The sequence below is a fragment of the Rhea americana genome, unplaced genomic scaffold (genome assembly GCF_003343005.1).
Source record: "Rhea americana isolate MKP2758 unplaced genomic scaffold, rheAme1 scaffold_204, whole genome shotgun sequence".
Classification (NCBI taxonomy): domain Eukaryota; kingdom Metazoa; phylum Chordata; class Aves; order Rheiformes; family Rheidae; genus Rhea; species Rhea americana.
In genome coordinates, this window is record NW_028186195.1 from 1,256,290 (window position 1) to 1,276,816 (window position 20,527).

General features: G+C 49.9%; 1 protein-coding gene across 1 annotated transcript; it reads right to left on the reverse strand.

Annotated features, from left to right (window-relative positions):
• Positions 1–12,571: 12,571 nt before the first annotated feature.
• On the reverse strand, positions 12,572–20,305 carry LZTS1 (leucine zipper tumor suppressor 1). The gene is made up of 4 exons (XM_085304199.1): positions 20,290–20,305; positions 17,217–17,704; positions 15,868–16,683; positions 12,572–14,303 (listed from the first exon to the last, which is right to left on the reverse strand). Exons 2-4 carry the CDS (start codon positions 17,565–17,567, stop codon positions 13,623–13,625), a joined length of 1,848 nt encoding a protein of 615 aa, XP_085160325.1. The 5' UTR covers positions 17,568–17,704; positions 20,290–20,305; the 3' UTR covers positions 12,572–13,622.
• Between the last annotated feature and the right edge of the window lie 222 nt (positions 20,306–20,527).

Consider the following 20,527-nt stretch of genomic DNA (forward strand, 5'->3'; position numbering starts at 1 on the left):
GTTTCCTACTTACCGTTTTATTCCTTGAATTCTAGAAATGCCAGAGACACAAAACAGCGGCTAATGCATTCCAAGGTCAGTAGTGTCCCAGTGGGCAAAATGTGGATAATTCAAGGCTTCATGCTGCTACTGAAGGGGATTATGTGTGATGTGACAAGCTATTAAACCTGACACAGTTGTACTGGTGGGAGGTCGGCTTTTAAAATGTCTTGTACTAAATGATGCAACAGAAAAAAAACTTACTGTGTGGATGGATATTTTGAATTCTGTTACAAAGCATGCTCTAGGTGGCACTGGGTCCTGAATTATGTTTGAAACTGCTGTGGATTGCACTCTAGACRCAGATTTGGCTAGCCAGGAGAGCTCAGCATTCCCAACCACTTCCAGCTTGGCTAGTCAGTTCTGTGTTGTATTTTTAACTGATTTAAATGAGGCTCAGAGCCCAGTGCTGGCAGACTTTCTTGCTTTTTCTTTTTTTCTTTTTCTCCTCTTTCTTCCTCCACTCCTATCCCCAGGCTTTAATGTAGTCTAAGCTCTGGTTTAGCTAAACTAAAGCATGTTGCACCTCTCTAAGCAACTTCTTCAGTTCTTGTCTAGGAAGGTGCTAACATACCTTATACTATAGTGTAGTAACTCCAGAATTTCCTGATGTTTACCTATGTGCAGTTCTTTCTATAGTTTGTTCAGTGTTCTCTGTAACTTCAATGCAATAGCAACTTTATTCCAGTGCATTCCACCCTAAAGCTGTGTCAAGTCTATTTTTCTTGAGGTAGGGATGGGAGGTTTGGAAGTATTGACATGAAAATACTTTAATGTAGAAAATATCTAAATAAATTAAATATGAAAGGTGTTGTATGAAATGAAAGCTTTTGTGATTCTGTGGTAAGAAACAATTTTGGGTCATTGTGCAGTGTCTTGCTGCAGGAGTGGCTTAGATACCCCTTGCCACAGGGGTTCCTGTTTACATGAAAGCACTTCATAACCTGATAAAGTACAGAAGCATTTTTAACTTCTTTTTCTACATCTAGAGAGAGGGTCTCTGGGGACACCTGTACCTTGCTACTAGAGCTGATAGCTTTCATTAGTCAGGATTTGAATGGGCTTCAGTTTTGGGACTGAATGCTTTGTGCTGGTAGAGTGAGCGGGAGGAATGTTGCAGTTGAGGTAAAGATGCTACAGGAATGTTGGAGGGTAATGTGATACCAGTGTTTCCACCTGAACCTCAGTTGTTAGTTTGTGCTAGCGGAGGCTGGGAAAGTATTCTTAAAAGGCCCCTTGAAAGTCAGCTATGGGAACATGTTGACTTTACATTTTCTGTACAAATCATACTAAGGGTGAGCAGGACCTTAGGGCTTGAGCAGAGTTATTCTAGTATTCTACCAAGACAGCCTGGGGCATGATTCTAATTAAATCATGGGTGTAAGTCCCTCCATATAAATTAACTTTTTTGTCATAACTGTTTCCCTGCTGGAGGCTGGGGGATTGCAGCAGATGTCTGGTGAAGGTGGCAGAATTTGAGAAGAGCACAGTGTGAAACAGTGAGATCCAGGATTCTCCTAGAGGTACTCCAGAGAGCTGAGGTAAACCCAAACTTACCTTCCTTCACTGAAAAATGTGCACATCAAAAACAGTCTGCCTTTATTCACTTAATGAGGAAAGAGAACACCTTTCCTTTCTCTTGATTTTTTGCTATTCATCTTTTTAAGAACTGTACCCTGATTTCCCAAGCTGCAGTGACACTGTCTCTGTAAACAAGGGTTTGTTTTGACTGGTAAAAACCTGAACCTGTCTCAAATCTTCTCCCTAATTAAATATTCTGTAGTAAAACTCATAGATGATGTTCCTTGTACAGAAATACAAATAGTCCTTGAGGGAGATGAAGAGACTAGCTCATTTTTTAAAAAACCTTTTTTAAATATCTAAACTGGTTCTTGCAGTACATTTTTTGCTGGAAGTCATTGCARTATTAAAACTATAAATCCCATTTTCTTAGTATTAATAATGGCTTATGATAGTCCCAGAGAGCTTGAAAGACTCTTCATTTAATACTGTGGAGAATGGGGAAGGAGGATAGATAGCATGTTAGAAAGCAGTGTTCTTCTTTAATAATTAAAATAAAAAAGTTGGAGCAAGCAGGATAGAGTTCTGTTCCACTGACTCAGCTAGTTTAGTATTTTAAGTGCCTCAGTTTATCTAGCTGAATAAATTAGAATAACAGCAACTGCTTTAAACAAATATTTTATGATCTGTAAATGGAAGAAGGCGAAAGAATGGTTTTATAACTAGACCACTGGGTTCTCTTTCAAGTTGAACTATCATGTGTCCAGAATTTGAGCTGGTTTGTATCAGGTGGTGTCACCAATGAGGCRTTATTTCCAAATCTTGTCCCTTCCCAGAGTCAAACAGACTCGTTCTTTTAAAAGCAGTCAGCTATGCTGAGAGACTGATACAAAGCCATTGTAGACAGCTGGAATCCCAAAATAGCTTTGTCTTGAGGGGAGAACCTATGGTTAATCCACTAAAATAACTTAATTAGCAGATGGCAGCAGTCAGTGTTCAGTAATACCTGTRAACAGTAGGGCTGGGCTTGGTTTGAAAACGTGAGTAAGAGAAGAAWTGTCCAAAATCCAGTGCTGATCTTGAGAGCAAAGTATTTTGAGATATTAAGAAGGCAATGAGTGCTGAATTTCAGAAGCCCTTTAATGGGTGGTGAGTTTGGGGGATGAAGAATGAATGCGCATCCTTGCTGCCRTGTAGAATGCTGGAGAGCGAGGCAGCTACCTTTTGCAAAAAATACCTGGAAGCGTTTGTATACTAATAAAAGTGGCTCGTGGAACGTGGCCATGTTACACAGCAAAGTAAATTCTGCCATCATAAGAGTATTCTCTGWAACTAAACTTTATAATTTGCACTTTTGGGAAGCAAAGTGGAAAAAAACAGGTTTCCCTGCTCTCCCAAGGCTAATGGCAGGTCAGTGAGAAGCTCAGACCCAGGCTAATCAGCAAAGCCTCACCAGTGATAGCATGGCTAATCTGAGCCAAATAGAGGTTGAAACTGAATTTAATTAACGAGCAGTTGTAGGTGGTTTTGTGACTGGGATGGTCCCCAGCAGCCTGGGTTTGCTGGGGATGAAATAGCTGTTGCCTGCAGCTCAYGGGAGCTGCCTGTTCAGCCTGCACAGTGCTCACCAGGAGAGGCTTTTCAGCTCTGCAAAACAGTGCGATGAAGCAAGGCAGCCACGCAGTGGCAGTGCTGGCCTGGCTTGGGCTCGCATGCAGAAGGGAGTGGAGAGGTGGTGGAGTTAGCCATCACATGTCAGCTCCCAAATCAGGCATGTTAATGCAGTCCAGAAAGACATGGTTGTTTCAGGTCCTGTATTATCTGGAACCAACATTTATTCCTATTGAATGTTTGCGTAGCAGCTATTACTTCAGAAACATAATTACCAGACCTACTGGAAGCAGCACTGTATGCAGTGATGCTTCTTTGTCTGGATGCTGCTGACTGTAAATGAACCGAGTTTTTGAATGATGGGTTGTGGGGAATAGTGAGGAAGGGCTGGTTTCAGTTCATTTGGCAATATAAGGTCAAGAAAGAAGGCTTCTGCATATACTGAAAATAAAATTGGCCTTATTTGCTGTTTGAACCTGCAGGGCCTCTGGTCTGACGAGGTAGGTGTTYTTGGCAGAGGTAGACAGAAGTTTGTCTAACCTGGTCGTGTCTAAGTCTGAACTGCCTCCTTGCTCCTTGGACTCGGGCACAGTAAGTGGATGGGCTGCTCTGTCTGAGCTGCCCGCAGCGTGTTGCTCCTCACCCGCAGTGGCGCCTGGTCTGGCTCTCGTGCAGTGCTATGATGCTACAAGTGCAATCACCCGGCGTGTCTCAGCCTGCTTTCCACAAGCTCAGGGGATTAGAAGTGGGGCAGAAATCTCCATCTTCCTTCTGGCTCATGCTTTTAGGCTGCTAGAGGAGACACATCTGTCAACGTGGGCACAGTATCGTTGTTGCCCTGCRTGTATGGGCAAGTTCTCCCAGGCTACAAAAGAGCCTATCCTACAGACTAGAAGCTGTCCAGGTAGCAAATAGTCTGAACCTGGCACAGGGCCCTGGAAGAGAGGAATGACAAAAATAGCTTTAGCTAGCATCAGCCAGAGGCCATAGACACAGGCTGGGGCTTGTTGCACAGCTCATTCAGCACTGAGCTGAATTCCCCAGGAAAAAGCGGTGACAGAGTGCATGGGGCCTCCCAAACCTGGAGGAAGGGCATGCCACTCTGAATGGTGTGTTGGGCTGTGTTACAGGCTGTAATCTTGCTGCCTGCTTGATTTTTGCTTCTCTTTGCTGGCTGCAGTGTGCATGATGCCTCTTGTAGCTGGTGTCCTGAGAGTGGCAAGGTCTCCATGCTAGCAGTGAGCCCTGAGCTAGCACCCAGACACTTAGACAACACGAACATTTTCTGAGGGCAGCTGGRGACCCAAGGGTCTGCAATCAGCATGAGAGGAGACACAGGTAAAAGAACAGTAATTGTGTGTAGAAAAGAAGGTTAATATAGCTGCCCTACTGCCAGCAGAGAGCAAGCTAAGCTTTGCTAGGCAGGGCTTCAGCTGCAGGAACTGTTTGAGCTGTTCCTCATCTCAACCAGTAACAGCTAAAGCATGTCCTTGTGCAGGCTGTCTCCTCTTGCGCAGCAGGATGGTCAGTGGTAATGGGAACTGTCACCAATCTTTCTGGGGCAGGCAAGCCCTTTGGAAACAGCATCTTGTTACCCAAGCTGGGGCCCTGTTGCCCACAGCTATCATGTTGCACCCCAGGCCAGGGGTTGCTGATAGGAAAATAAATGCTGCCTTGGAAAGGGGGCCACCATTGCCTGTATTGCAGCAGTCCAGTGGTGCTAACTCTAGCATTAATGTGCCTGTTTGTTCCACCTGTACCAGAGAGGGAAGGAATGGCAGGAATTGAGTCTTTGCTGCCACAATCCTTCTAAAACTTCTTAAGGTTTTGTCACTTCTCCCTGCCTGGTTTTGTGCTGCAGTCCCACCGTATGTATGTCCTTTCTTTAGGAAAAGCCTCTTTAGATGTGAAAGCTGAGCTGCTTGGGTAGTGTCCTCCAGCCTGATCTTCAGCTTCCTTCATCACCTGATGTAATGCTGTCTCTGCAGACTAGCAGCCTGCTCGCTCCTGCCCTGTGCCAGCAAGCAGCTGCTATACGAGAGAGAGACCCATGCAGAAATGTGTGACTGCATCTTCATCTGGCATCAACTGATCACACGGGATCCTGGACTATATCTGCTCCTTTGCTGTGTTATAGGTGAGTACTTTTGAAGCCCCATGTTAGGACCATCAATTTGGGGCTGTTTATCTGGGTGAGAGACACTCTACAGTGAAAACATAATGCACTGTTTTTTTCAGTGTAGCTGGCATGAGTGGACATGGTAGTGCAGGCAGGGAGCAGGCTGCTAGTGCCAGACAGAGCCAGGCTCGCTCCTCCTGTCCGCAGAGCCAGCACGGCAGCCTGCTGTCTTGCTCTTCCTGCCTCACAGAGCCTGTGCTTAGCCTAGTGCTGAACAAACAGACCAATATTTCATGCATGGAGACAGCAGGTACCAAGCTAAATGGGACGTGCTGATCTCACATCTGCTGCCTTAGTGCATTTACATGCTGTTTTCTTAATTTTTTTTTTCGGTAATGACTAATGAGGGCTGCCTGGGGGTCTTATCCCCCTTTGCCAACTGATTTCAGCCAGTCGGATTCCTCTGAGAAGCACACAACAGCTGTTGTTTCATTTAGGGAAAGGAGGAGAGCAAACATTGRATGCGTTTCCCCCCACCCTTCCCCTTGGGTTTATAGTTTGGACTGGCAGATGTAAGGCAGGGGACGGTGCTGGTAGGGAGAGTTACTGTGCTTAGGAAAGTTGGCTGCAGGTTATTTGCACATCAAAAGAAGCTTTGCCTCCTACCCTCTATTGCCTTGTGTGCCCAAGGTGGCTTGATTTAATTGCTCTTTCAAAGGCAGATCTGGTCTTGTCTGTGCTGAGGTTTTAGGTGTGATTCAGCCCCCCCATAGCCAGAAACTGGTGCAGTTGCACTAATGTGCTAAGAAAAAGCGCAAATCAACTTTCCTCTGTCTTAAGGCTTATTTGTGTTAGTTGATGAGTTTAACAATTCTCCTTCTGTTTGATGATGGTTAGCACTGGGGCAGCTGGAGAAATGGCTGAATTCAGAGCTAGCCTAAAGCACAGAGGGAGCAGGAAACATGACTGACTGCGCAAGGAAATGAAAGAGCTGTTGCTGCTTTTCTTGTATGGCATCCCATTACTTGGTGCACAGCAGTTTGAGCTAACTTTGTCCCTTGTGTTTAGATGCTTCGTTAGCCTGGGAACCTCGAGCTCAGCCAGTAAGTGGCACTCGTGAATGCCATCCCTTCCATGTTCAGCCTGCCACAAGGGAAGCATTAGAGGGAATGACTTTAATCCACTGTTAACAGGGCTTTCTGCTCCTTCCAGAACCTGCTTCCTCTCAAGCACAAGAGCAACAGGGAGGAATTGCAGTCGGGACCAGGTCACCCTGGCAGCCGGCTGTGTCCACAATTTGGTCACAGCTCTTCAGTCTGTGCTTTGGAGAGCACTGAGCCTTGCAGGACCATCTTCCCTGAGATACACTGTTCAGCTTGCTTTCCTCCTTGCAGTCTGCCACATCACTGTAACGCTAGCTGTGCCTCAGAGTCCTGCTCCTCATGCGTAACAGTCCTATGAGGAAAAGGTAATACTCTGTAAAGCCGGGCATTTAACTTCTGCTGCCGCCTGAGGCGGAGTGTGCTCTGAGCTCTACCTTCTTASAGGACACAATTAGCTTATATTGGGTTGACCTGACAATTGCAGATCTCTGCTCCCTCTAGGTCTCTCCCAGTTTCTCCCTCCCTGACCCCTGCTGCTTATGCTGTTACTAAGCTCGCTCCTCAAGTGGCATCACTAATTGCCAGTTAGCTCATTAAAGTGAAGCTGTCCCAAGAGCCCTTGAGCCCTCCTTGAGGGGCTGTACTTCAGGGCTGTGCTGTTGTCCTGCTAGGTGCCTTCTCACATCTAATCATTGGGTGAGTGGGATGTTTGCCCCCAAGTAAAAGGAAACAAACAGATGAAGAGGGCTTTTAAAAGCGACTAAAAAGCCATTGGGTTTTAGTGSAAAATAGCCATGAGTGGACTTTTCAGCTGTTTTTATGGAAGAAGCAACCTRGTTTATCCCAGGGGGATCCCAGCCTGACCCAGCCCTATGCCAGGCTGCRAGCGGCTCCCCACAGTGTGCTGAGCTGCCAGACGCAGCTACCCACAGCCGTGGGACTGGGGTGTCCGGCCCCCGGGCTCTGCTGGGAAACAGTCCTTACAGCACGTCCGCCCTGAGGACAGCCTGTCAGGGGTGCAGCGCTACGCTTACGAGACCTGCCCGGCCATGGGTGAGTTCCCCTGCCTCGTTAGCTTGCTGCGTGCTTTGTATTTCAGTTGTAACCTCTCTGGGGCAGGGACGTTCCTTGTGAAACCTTGGGAGAACAGGCAGACTGAGGGGCCTCCTTATCCTTTTCTGTCCTAATCCAAATACGTGCATAGGCCTAGGGAAAGCTGGGAAGGGCTTGGCTGAGCAGGCAGCCTYGCATAGCAGCCTGCGCAGCCAGGAAGGCAGCTGAGTGGAGGTGACAGTCAGAGGTATTTTGTAATAGAAGGTGCCGTTGAGAAAAAGGAGAGATCTCACACGTGGTTTTCTATCTCCTTCCTCCTCAGCAGTTTTCAGAGGCTCTAAAAATAAACTTCCTTCATGCCTCAGGCAGCGTGAGCAAAGCCAAGGTTTCCCTGGAAAGCGTTGGCAGGAGCTCAGTGCCTGGTGCAAATACCTGCTGCTTGCTCCCTGCCATGTTTTGTGGAGGAGAGGGCTGCAAAGCCAGCCTGCGAGTGGCCTTGAGACCTTCACCCTGAGCTATTGCGGGCCCGGCTTCCAGCAGCACCCGAGGGCATGGGGCTGCTGAGTTGAGATGAATTGCAGGGGTGTGTTCTTTTTTTTCTTTTTTTTCTCCTATTTGAGCGTTCTCTATGTTTTTCCTCTGTTCTTCAACCTCCTCCCTTTAATAGGGCAGCCCAGGAGCTGTCTCCAAGTAGTCCTAGTGATGGATTGTGGCAAGAAAATTGTCCTGTTAATTTCTGGTGCTGGGAATACAAATTGCTTCACCTGTCACTTCTTATGAAGACTGCAAACGTCCCAATTACCTCTAATTGAAAGGCACRGGGATGGGAACAGGGGAGAGGCTGCTGCGCTGGATATGGCTGTGTTGTGGACAATTAAGATGCTTTGCAGATCCTCTTGCTGCCCCACTCTGGGGCTTCTGCTTTCACTGCTAGTGTCACTTGCTGTTTAGACCTGTGAAGCAGTCAGATCTGTAGTGCAAATAGACTCCGGGTAGATCAGTTTTGGGGGGAAAACAGCCTGTTCAATAGTCAAAACATGTCCTCGGCTTTCGTTAAGATGTTTTCGTTGTATCTCTCTCTCTGTAATTGTTTTTCCTGGGTGGATGGGCAGATCTGCCTGCTCTGGGGAGCACTGCCAAAGGAAGGGGAGAAGGTGGTGGGTCAGGTCCACAAGCTCGGGGCTGGGGGAACAGGGGTGAATGGGGTTGGGATGAAAATGAATCTGCAGAACTGGGTAGGTGAAGCCTGTGGCATGCAGGGCTGGGAAACGGGCCAGGCGGATTATCTCCTTTTCTCTGATACCCTGATGTATGCTTGAGGCAAGCTGCCTTTTTTCCATGCATGGGTTATCTCAGCTGCAAAGCCGAGATAATGACACTCGCCCACATCACGAAGCGTTCACAGGCCTGGAACAAACAGGGCCAGGTGGAACGGAGTCCCCAGAGGGGACCTTGGCTTGCGCTGCGATAAGCTCTTTGTGGACTTGATGGGTGCTGTGCCCAGGAGATGGGCAGAGGCTGAGAAGKGCTTGGGGGCTGCCACGCAAGAGGCAGTGTGCTTGTTGCCCTGCCTGCGTGATTCCCAGGGCAGGCAAGAGCCGTCCTGGTTCGGCAGTTCTTACTCGCTTTGAAGCGTTTTTGCTGCTGGTGACTGGCAGATCAGGCGCTCTGCTCGGCTGGCTCCCGCTGCTGGTGGCAGATGGGGCCGGGCCGCAGCATTGCCCTGGAGGGACTTCCTCAAAAGCAGAGGGATGTGAATAAAGAGGTGCGTAAGGGGCAGCATCTGCCACAGACAGCGACTGCAAGCTGGTTTGCAGAGATCAGAGGCTAAAACAGTCAATAAATGAGACGTTGCTGGGCCACAGTGCTTGCAATTACAACGCAAGCCAAAATCAGAGACTCCTTGCAGCAGCCAGAGCACAGGGAATCCCAGGGGAGGCTGCAAGAGCTYCTGGGAGGTGACACCAGGGTCTCGGCTCCTTTTCCACGGAGCTGGGGCCGAATTCTGCCAGTAACAGAGCTCGTGTTAGTGCAGACTAGGGGGAAAGCTGGTTGAACAGCATCTTGCTTCAGTAATTTTTCAGCTTGCAGTRCAAAACATGAAGGGAGTGCTGCAAAGAGAGGGTTTATCTTCCTCAGTGGGATTTGGAGTTGGAGAAGGCCTGAAATATGCATGAATGAGTCAAYATGTGACCATTATTCTGGCATGGGGAAGACAGGGCCCTTGCTGGTGTTTCCCATCATGATTTGTCCCTTTCTGTCTTTGGAAATTCARTGGGAGCCCTAGAAGTATCTGTCTTCTGGGTGCAAAAGGAACGAGAAATCTTTTTTTCTGAGCCACAAAGCGGTGATGATCGTACCCCCACCTCCCTCAAAAGAAGGGCAGCCGCTTCTCTAACAGACATTGGAGCCGAGAACGCCTCGGGCCTCATCAAAGCACAAACTTTTGGTGCGTCCGTGTTGCRTGCAGAGGAGAGCTTGGTGACGACCGCCGTGGAGACGTAGCATGCAGGAGGGGGCTTGGCYGACGGACTGGTCGGGCGCGCCCATGTGCACGTCCCTTGAAATGACACTCAACGTGTTGCAGTCTCCCCACACCTCCATGTACTGCTGCACAATCTACCCTTGGTAATTTTCCTCTAGCAGCTCCTGCTTGCAGCTGTGCTGGACCGTGCAACTTRAGCAATGCTTGCTTACAGCTGAGGGCTGGTTCCCATCCCCTGATGTGTCCCAGACCCCTGGGAGACCAGGACAGGTCATTCAGGCTCTGGCAGCTCTGCAGCCCCCAAAGCCTGCTGACAGCCACTGCCCCTGGGGCAGAGACAGCTGAAACTCATGTGTGCCATCCCCTGGGGCCTCGGGGCCCAGCCCGATGTGCTAACGGCTTTTGCCTTCAGTGCTGGTTAATGTGTTGGACTGAGTTAGATCTGCCTTATGCAGAAAGGCAGCTGTGACTGTGGCCACCAGCCTTCTGGTCTTAAATTTCAAATAGTTCATGTTGTTTACAGAGTGTGAAGTAAGTTTTAAAAAATTTATTTATAAATAAAAACATAAAATTACCAGTAGTTTACATCAGTCACCAGAAGTAACATCCAAAAAACCTGCAGAAAAATAATTATATATACAGACTGAACCCTGGCCTCTCCTGGAGTGGGGCAGGACAGCCGTTAGTCACACCAAGGAATGACACATCTGCAATGCATACGGTCAAACACAGCGTTGTGCAAAGGCAGCAAGTCAATGTCTCCAGTCGATCACATGGTACAGCGCTTGTTGGTGAGGATACGGGGCTGGTGTACGAGGAAATCGGACAGGGTGCCCTCAAAGTCAATGGGAGTGGAGTCCATTGACTTCAGGAGCAAGGCAGGAACAGGGCTGGAAAGCCTGGGAAGGCCAATGCCTTCTGAGGAGCTATTAAAAGAGGGCAGTTGGGAAGAGCTCTGCTCCCTTCTGCGCCTCTCACTTATTTGACACTTAAGAGTTTCCAATAACTGTGCCCTGACTTGAACACAGGATGTGGAGGGGATACAAAGCCACTCAGAGAAGGTCTATGGCTTGGATGATGCACAAAATCCCTTCTGGCCTCTCAAGAGCTGAGTTGGATGCAGAGTTTCCTTTGGGCTCTGGATAGCTGTCTTTCGTCCTCTTTTTGCCTCTGATCTTTTGGTCCTCCTAAATTATCCTTTCAGCAGGTTTGGGTAAAGGCTGGGACTGCTCCCCTACCTTGTGGCTTGCAGGAAAAGGGACCTGACCTAGCCCCGATCTAGAGCCTCAGGGCTGAAACCCAGACTGGAGGTTTGCTTTTCTCCAGCAGATGATGGCTCAGGCTGGGCATGTGCTGTGTGTCCAGCATGGGATGACCGGACAGGGATCACTTGTGGGGTGGCACGTGGCTCGGGATTAGTTGTGGGAGGAGATATAGAAGGCACAGACTGGTTTCCAAGTTTTGTGTTTGTCAGGCTAGAGTGGGGCAAGGGATATGAAATCCTTTTGCTGAGAGTCTGCTGGCTGGGGGGAGGTTGGTAGCACAAAGGCAGCCTGGCTTGGACCCCTTGGCCAAATTGATGGGGAAAACAGGGATGGGAATGTGAYGCTCCCCCACAACCAAGGTGGAGAGGGCTTTGTGGGCTTCTGCCCAGCTTGCTAGTGGATAAATAAACATATTGCAGTAAAAATACCATTGCACTGGCACAAAGTGGTCCCAGCTAGAAACCTCCACCCTGCCAAGCTTGGCCCTCSAGACATCAGTTATCGTACATCAGCAGCTGACTTGCGGGGTGTCTGGCATCTGCTGGAGGTGTGTGGCGGGTGACTTCCCTCCCGGCTGTCAGCCTGTGCTGGGCTGCGGGGGTACGGGAAGGGGGCTRCTCCCAGGGCTCCTCGGCAAGTGCAGAGACTCTGCTGGAGCCCACTGCTGTGGTGGAGCCTTTTCATTCACTTGCTGAACGCAAGAGGAAATTTTTTAAGAGTAGAAAACAAAGTGAGAGCATTTTCTCTTACCAGCTCTTGTTAGCAGCTGCGGCAGAAACCCGCAGACTTAATGGCATGGGAGGAAATAAGGCAGCCAGTTTGATGGGGAAGAAAGCGGGAGGGAGTCAGTCACAGCGAGAAAACGAGAGAACGTGTGGGGTCATTGCCTTCTGCGTGTGCATTGGGCCAAGTCCCTTCTTGGGGTAAGTAAAATTGATTTCACTCTCGATTCTTCAGGGCTGGCTGCAGTTTGAAAATTTCTGTTAATCCTTAAATCCAGTTACCTGTTTAGCAGCTGGAGAATAGGGATGTTAAGTGCTTGTCCTTCAGAGACAGGAGCGATGGCTCACCATGGATATGCTTTACGGTGCAAATTAGGAGAAGATCCCTGGCCTTGCAGGAGGGAAGTGCAGGTGCAGCTGTAGATGAGGGCAGGAAACCTGCTTGGATTCAACATGGGCTGTGATCATTGATGAAAGGCAGTTACGATGTGGTGTTTGCAGTAACGAGATAGGAGCTTGCTGCCAGATGCTGGCTCAGCCTGGGGCAGGAGTCACTGTTGTGATAACTGAAAAGATCCTACATTTTTGGTTGCTGGAAATCCCAAAAGATAGGGAGAAGGTGGGAAGCAATTAATTTGTTATTTTCTAAGGAAAAAAAAAATGCTGATTTCTGGCTGCTTACATTCTTGCTGTTCAACTTCATGAAGTTGAAAGGAGTTTGTTTCCCAAGAGGCACTTTTTGGAAACCCAGGCCTCTTTGAAAGTGTCTTGGGGTGAGCTTTTATAGTCACTAGTCCTTTTAGAAGATGGTGCTTTCCAGTGGTGTGCATTGAGGGGGAAAAAAGCTGAGAGTCAACCCTACAAATCTAAGGTTGCTACCCCTCCGTAGGCTTGAATTAGTGTGTGTGTGTGTGTGTGTGTGTGTTTATGTGCATGTGTGTTGCACATGTGTGTGTAGGGTCATTCCTGAGGCACTCTAGGATAGCTGAAGGAATGAAGAAGCAGAGCAGGATTTACTGCCTGGACCAATGGCATGATACAAATCCTCTTGGTCCTTATGGGCTGGCTCCTTGGCTACCATTGCTCTCTGGAAATCAGAATCAGCTGGAGAAAAGTAAATGTCAGAGCAGCTTAGTGCTTTCTCCAGGTTGTGGGCCAGGGACCAGCGGTGGAAATGTGGTTTTGGTTATTTCCTCTTGAACAAGGTAGGAAGGGCTGTGGCATCCCCATTCCCAGAGCTGTGCTACTCACAGGTTCCATTTGAACCAACGTTCATTGCTCTGGTGTTCGCTCTGTGGGGAGAGTTCGCCCTTGGGAGTTTTGCATCATCTTGTTACCTGATAGGAAAATTTTTTGCTAAAGTCCTGTTCCCTTATTGCCTCTGTCTCCGGCTTCTCAATCCTACAAATGAGCAGACGGCATCTGCTGAGGATGCATCGGACACAAGGGGCAGATGCTGGGCACATCAGCATTGGCACAAATTGCTTGTTCATCTCTGTAACACAACAGGCAGCGTAGGGCACCGTCATGGTGCAACACTGGGAAGGGAGAAGGGCTCACGAGCTGCCCAGGCAATCAGCTCAGCTAATAAATACATGGCTCATCTGAACTGTACAAGCTGCACTCAGTATGAACTGAGCTGCAAGGAAGTACTTCTTGCCTGGAAGAGACATCCATCTACAAAGAGGAGAGGGAAGGCCTGGGTCAGATCTCTGTGGCAATGATGTCTTCATAGGGGACATCAGTACCGGGTATATCCAACTCAATGGGCTCCTTGCCATCTTCCCCTGAGGCGAGCTGCTGGAGCATCTTCTCCAGGTTCTGGTTCCTTTTGTACATGTGCAGGTAGCTCTGTTGCAGCTGCTTCTGGTAATGAATCACCTTTTCCTTTTCTTCCTTCCATGTCTGCCGCTCGTGCTGGAAGCTACAGGTCATCTGCTCGTTGTTATCCCGCTCAGCCTGCAACTCTGCTTTCAGCCTCTCCACCTCTCCCTGCAGGGCCTGTGCATCATCCATCATCCCCAGGGCAGAGCTGGAGGCAGACCTAGCCCCATCCCGGCCTTCACTCAGCTGCTCCTTGAGGATGGTGAGCTCTGTTCGGAGGTCCACGATCTCTTGCTCCAACAGGTTTACCTTCTCTCTCAGGAGTTCGGACTCATTTTTCTTACGCTGGAGCTCATTTTCACACACCTCCAGCTCCATGTCTTTGGTGCGCAGAGAGTCCTCCAGGTCCCGGGTTTTCATCTCTAGCCCTTCCATCTTTGCCCTCACCTCTTTCAGCTGAGCTTTCAGGCTGAGGATCTCAGTGGTCTTGGTGTTGAGCTCAGTCTGGGATTCCTTCAGCTGCTGCTTCAAGAGAGAGATTTCCCCAGATTTCTGGCACACCTGTGAGGAGGGACACAGCATCTGGAGTTAAGGTTGAAACTCAGAAAAAGCATGTGCTGTCAACGGCAGCCAAGGCAGTAGCAAATCACCCTGCAGATCAGTCACGCCATGCAAGCAAAGCCAGGGCATGCTTGGGCTTCTGAATRCGGAGATCCTGGCTGAGAAATTGGCTCTGGCCACAGTTTTCATACTGCCAGCTACTGTTTATATCCTGCATCTCATCCAAACCATTCAGAAAAGCACTCCAGCAAAGGGAGTGAAAACTTGCCTAGGCTCTCAGGGTGAACTGGAAATGACACTGTACTTTTCTGTGGTGCCTCTCTGTGCAAGAACATCCCCAGCCTACACGGAGGTTTGCTTGTGAAATAGCCGTAAGGATTTAAGAAGTTGGCACCCCTCAGCTGAGATGTAGAAATGGACTGTGTCAAAGGAGCTCCCTGTTTCAACACTCAGTACAGTGTGTTTGTTGAAAGCACCGCTGAAGGCTCACACGGTCAGTTAAACTTGCTAAGCTTGTTTCACAAGCAAACGCCCAACTACACCCTAAAATCCAGCAAAATTGAAGCTGGGAGCAAAGCACGTAAATCCCATTGACATATCCAACTGAGTCCTAAAGTGTTGCTGGATACAGAGCTCATGGAGAAATTTTGGGGTATCAGCTTCCAGCCACTCTTGCTGAGGTGCCGCAGCTGGAATTTTGATATGGTTCAGAAACCAACATGAAAAGATAGAGCAGATTCATTTGAAAACATACCCAGGGGGTTTGGGAAGTGTCAGTTTGGGAGCAAATAAAAAAGAAATACTGAAAATCATATAATAAATCCTTGAAAGGATGAAAAAGAACAAAGTTAAATAACGTGCTCCTCTAAATACATCAAGACAATAGCTATACTTCTCTTTATATAGTTGCAATGAAATTATATCTGTTTATTTTATTAATGTGGGTGAACAGGCTTGCTTCTGAATTTTCAGCAGTTTAACTATCTTTGTTCAGTGATACCCAATCAGTAAGAACATTAAGTACAAGCATGGAGTGGAAGGTTTTACTACTCTGTAATAAATGCCCAAGACAAGTCCAAGTAGCTCCTATTAACGTACGGGAAGGCAGCTTTACTGCTCCTTTGGGGCAACCAGCCTGAAGAACCTTGTGCAGGAGGCTGGAAATGCTAAGTTATTTTAATGACTGTTTTCTTTTTTTTTTTTTTTAATGCAGTAGTTGTTTCCTTATGATGTGAGGTGCTAAGTTGCTAAGAGGGGTAGTGAGCCAGCCAATCAATAGTAACAACTTACAGAGCCTCCATGTGACAGACGAGCTGTCTCTGGTTTAAACAGCTGTATCTTCTCCAGCCAGCACTTAGTGCATGCGCCTGCCCACCTGCATGCACTGTTCAGACCATTCAGGCTAGAATTGAATGCAAGTACAGAGATGAAGAGGTRCATGGTTTGCCTATGGTGCTGATGCTACCGCCTCATTCCACGTGCATCCTTTGCTTTTGGCATTTGCAGTTTTGGCATTTGCAGAGCACAGTGAAGCTGTGCTCTGATGTGCTCCAGTGATGCTTACCTCCCACTGAGTCTCCTCCAGTGCTGGGGCGAAGCTGGTCTTCTCCTTCTCATACGACCTCAGCTTGGTCTCCAGCAGGTTTTGCTCTTTCATGAGGTTCTCCAGCTCCTCCCGGAGCTGTTTCTTCTCCTGCTGCAGCTGGAATACCTGGAGGTGAAGGACTTGCTGTGTCCGCTGGGTTTTCTGTGAAGTTTGCTTGAGCTTACTGTTGCATTTCTGCTTGAGGCCCTCCAGCTCTTCCTTGCAGCGCCTCTGCTTCTCTTCATAAACCTGACAGGAGCTGACTTCCTTCTCCTCAAAACTCAACTGAAGCTCCTGCAGCTCTCCCTCCCGCTCTAACAGCTTTTGCTCCAACTCCTGGATCGTGGACTCATCTGTGGAGATGGGTGAACGGATGCAAGTGGTCTTCTCAGAGGCATGGTGGGCTTTGCCAGGGTTGATGATCTTGTTGCCCCCATCGGAGAAGGACATTGCTTTGAGGCTCATCATGTTGCTATCTTGGATGACAGCACACTGCGTGATGTTGTGGGCTGAGCCCCCAAAGCGGCTAATAGGTCCCACGGGGGTGACCAGTGGATCGAGCTGGTAGCTGCTGCTGGTGCTGTGGGTCGGGAGGCTGGACATGGAGTTCCTGCCGGAGTCGGACAGCCCACCAGAGCACAGCACGGGCTTGAGCTCTTGGTCCTTGGCTTTGTCTGGAGGGTGCAGCTGCTGGGAGATGTGACTGCCGTTCTCTGGGGAGGAGTGGAGGATGGCACCAGACCGCGGYAGCACTGGTTTGAAGGCTGTTGCTCTCACAGCAGCCTTCTCTGTGCCCTGGGATGAAGAGAAGAACTGGTCAGCACAGAAGACTGATACCACTTGATCTTTTCTCCTCGGTTCTTTCTGTCCCCAAGGACAGAGGCCCCAGCGTGGCGACAGCTGGGGTCTTAGGAGAAGGGCTGAAAGCTCAAGAGGATGCTACTACCTGACAGCTAGAACCACCTCTTTTGATGGAAAATGGTATGACTAAATTTGATAGGATATGGACTACACTGCTGACCCAACGCCCCAAAAGGCAGGGGATGGCAGGATGCTCTCACCTCCCCACTGTCCTTCTGCTCCCACTTCCTTGGCACCAGCTATTTTCTTTGAGCCTGCTCCTGGGCCGGAAGCCAGGATAGCCCTGTCAGTGGAACCAGCAGCCGTGTGAGGGCAAGGATTGTCAGGGTGGACACAGCCCTGTATTAACAAACCAGCTGGCTACCAGCCCCAAGATGACCCCTGTGCAGCCGTGCCCCAAGCAGCTGCCATGGGGCAGGGGAAAACAAGGACCCGCACGTCTATGGGACACACTCTCCCCTACTAACCAGTTCCAGCTGATTGGAAAAGGGCATCARTTTCTGAGGTGTGGGTGTCCCAAAGTCCATGCTGCTCGTTCCAGCTTGGCTGCCCAGCTCCCCGCTGGAAAGTGATGTGTAGTCTGCCCGGTGGGAGCCATGCGTTTTCTGGCTGACCTTGATATAAAAGAAGTCCTCATTCTTGCTGCTTTTGGAGCTGGACTTGTGGCTGGAGTCCTGGGAGAAGCCAAAGCGAAGCAGCCCATCTGAGTACCTGTTCAGCTTTTTCAGGTGGGACGACTTGCGGAGTTTGTACTGGGAGGCTCGGCAGTGCTTGCTGTGGAAGTTGTGGCCRGAGATGAGGCTACTGACGCTCCCCATGCTGCTCCCGGGCTGGGGGCATATAGCGGAGAGAGGAGACCCCGGCTTTACTGGGCAGGGAGGTGGCCGGGGAGCGGGTAGAGACAGCCGGTGCTGCAATCATAGCAAAGCTCTCCCTGAGCCCAGCAGCTGCAGTCCTGGGGGAGGCAGAGAGAGCACGGTGAGAAAAAGCAGTTTGGGAGGTATGCTAGCGGGCTGCTATTTGGAGCGCACGTTCTGGGTATCAGCAGGAGGTGTGCAGTTTCRGACTGGGTGAGTGCATAGCACATACCCTGCAATGGCGTGTCTGCCTAGGTGAAAGCTGGCATCAGCTCGTGAGGGCACGAGCACTTGTGCCAAGGGCATGTGTGTGTTTCCTGGCACGTGTCCAGGGTTGGGTCAGCGTGTGCCAGAGTGTGTGTGTGTGTGTGTGTTTGTAAAGGTGCACGGTTTTTGGGCACATGCGAAGCAGGAAGGAACCCCGGCTGGCAGCCTACGGGCGCCTTTTCCCTCCCTCGCACAGGGCTTTCGCAGAGGAGAGGGCGGCAGACAAGGAAGTGCCGGGGAAGAGCAGGGCTTTCCCCTGCCGCTGGGGAAGGCTCCAGGAGCCTCCCACAAGCTGCCGGCGTGCTCCAGGCTGGCTGGCACCCGCGCTGCCACCCTGCATGGCACGGTTCCTGGAGAGCTGGATGCCTCCTGCCCCGCGCCTGGAGGCTTGCCGGGAAAGGTGATGCCACTCCTCCCTTGGCAGCCTCTGGCCTCAGCAAGCTGGGTGAGTTCATCCCGAACACCGCACCATCCTCGCTTTCTGTGGCAGCTCACGCTTGCTCCTCGCTTGCCTGGTTATTGCTGAGAAAGGGCTCGTCTGCCAGCAAGGCTGACTCGAGTGYTGGCCCTCCCGACGCGCGCAGCCTTGCTGCCAGAGCCAGGTTGCTTTGGCATCAGGCTAGGGAGAGCACACCTCAGCCGCTGCTTCGGGACCTTTCACAGCACGGATGCGGCCGTACGACGCTTGTGTTGCTAGTCCTGCAGCGCCCTGGCCCTTCGCACCTYGGCCATCGATAGGGAAAGCACCTCGAGGGCGGCTAACATGCTGAGCATGGAACGCTCTCGGGTGCATGCGTCTTGGTGTCTGCACGAATGAGACCAGGTGGGGTTACGCGACTCCAAAGGAATCTCAGCTGTTGCCTTAATTAAAAATAAGGATGGGAGGAAAAGGGACTTGAAGTGATCTTTGGGTGCATAATAGGGAATAGGTACAAATTTCAACAAGCGCCCAWGCCTCCTGCTTATGCTGTGTTGATGGTTCTGGTTGTCAGACTGGCAGCTGCACAAGCTGCAGTAGCCTTAACCTTTCCTGCATCATCCTGTCCCTCTCTGATTTCTCTCCAATTTGCAGTGGTCCTCTTAACCTACCTGAAAAGGGATACTGTGAGGCTTAATTACACTTAATATCTGTGCAGCACTTAAGAAGATGAGAGGTGTTATATATGTGCTAAGTATCATTATTATGGTTCAGAAGTGCTCTRTGTTAATTCTCAGCTATAGTGGGGGAAAAAAAGAAGAAACCCAGCTCCTCATGGCCTCTGTGATGCTTGGCTCCCAGCGTCAGGGTTATAATGGAGATGCACCTTCCATCTAGGTAATTAAAGGGTGAGGTAGGGAGAAGGGAGAAGAGCTGCTGGTAGGCAGAAATTAGAGCATAATCAAAATGAGCTAAATCCACATTGCACAGGAAGATGAGAGAGAAAGGGGAATTGTTTGGTGGCTGAGTCACTTCAGGAGCGTGAATAATTGGAAACGTTTCTGCTCTCCACTGCATGCAAAATAGCAAAAAGCTTTCATCCTCTACGGCTCTGGTGTTGCGTTGTCTGGCTGTCCTCCCTGGGGTGTGCACCACTTTGAGGGTCCTGTTGTCCAAACAGGCTTCCTGTGAGTGCCGAGGGCTGCCCAGGGGTAAAATCTCTCTCCAGGATGGGGACAGGACTCGTGTACTGCAGGGAAAGAGATGGGCAGGAGCACGGAGGTGGAGGGGGGCTGCCTGGCACTGCTTGCCAGGGTGCCCTCCTTGCAGCCCCCCTCCCCGCTGCCGCCTGGGCTGCGCTCGGGGACAACCCCCAGGGACCCGTGCCCTGCCTCGGCTCTGCTCCAGCCTGGGAGCCCTTTGGGCGTTGCTCTGCAAGAGAGGCTGCACTAACCTCTGCGTCTTGACAGCTCATCTCAGACGTATCCCATTTCACACCTGTCCTGGAGGGCTTTGCCCAATGGACTTAAATGCGCCTATGGACAGAGCTACCACATCCCTGTGAAGGCTTTTCTTTTGTGCCCTGAGAACCCAGATTGATTAAGTGTCAAATAAAAGTCCCAGGAAGTTGGAATATCTACTTCAAGACCTAAATCCATTTTTAGGAGATTAACAGAAGCGAGGAACCAGGGTCTGAACTGTTTCCTGGATGTTGCTGTGTTAAAAGTGATCGATGACTTTTGGATTCATTCATTTTTACAGGGTAAGAGGCATGATGTGCAGGGAGGGGGAGGAATAGCTACAGAGAACAGGATAGTTGGCACAGAAGCCTGCTTCGCGAGCGTGTGTTCCCGACACCGCGTTTGTGTGGACGTGCCTGTAAAAGGAAAAGGCAGTGTCACAGAATGAAAGCTGCCAGCTTTAGCTACAGCATTGCAGAGACAGTATTCAACATGTGCGAGCAGGAGAGAGGAAAGCAGCCATTATATTTACATATACCTATGGTAGAGGCGTCACGGAGGTTTGATGCCTTAAAGCAAGTAGCGGCAGAGGCTGGGCAGACCCACCGCGCGGGGGAAGCCAGGCTCGCTGTCAGGTGGAGAGTGCGGAGCTGTGGCCAGAGCACCTTGCCAGGGAGCAGCCAAGCCCTTTCTTTGGATGCTCCCGTGGTTTCTTGGGTGCCTGCAGAAGACAGGAGAAATACTGGGGGGAGMAAGCTGGGACTTTCCAGCCTCTT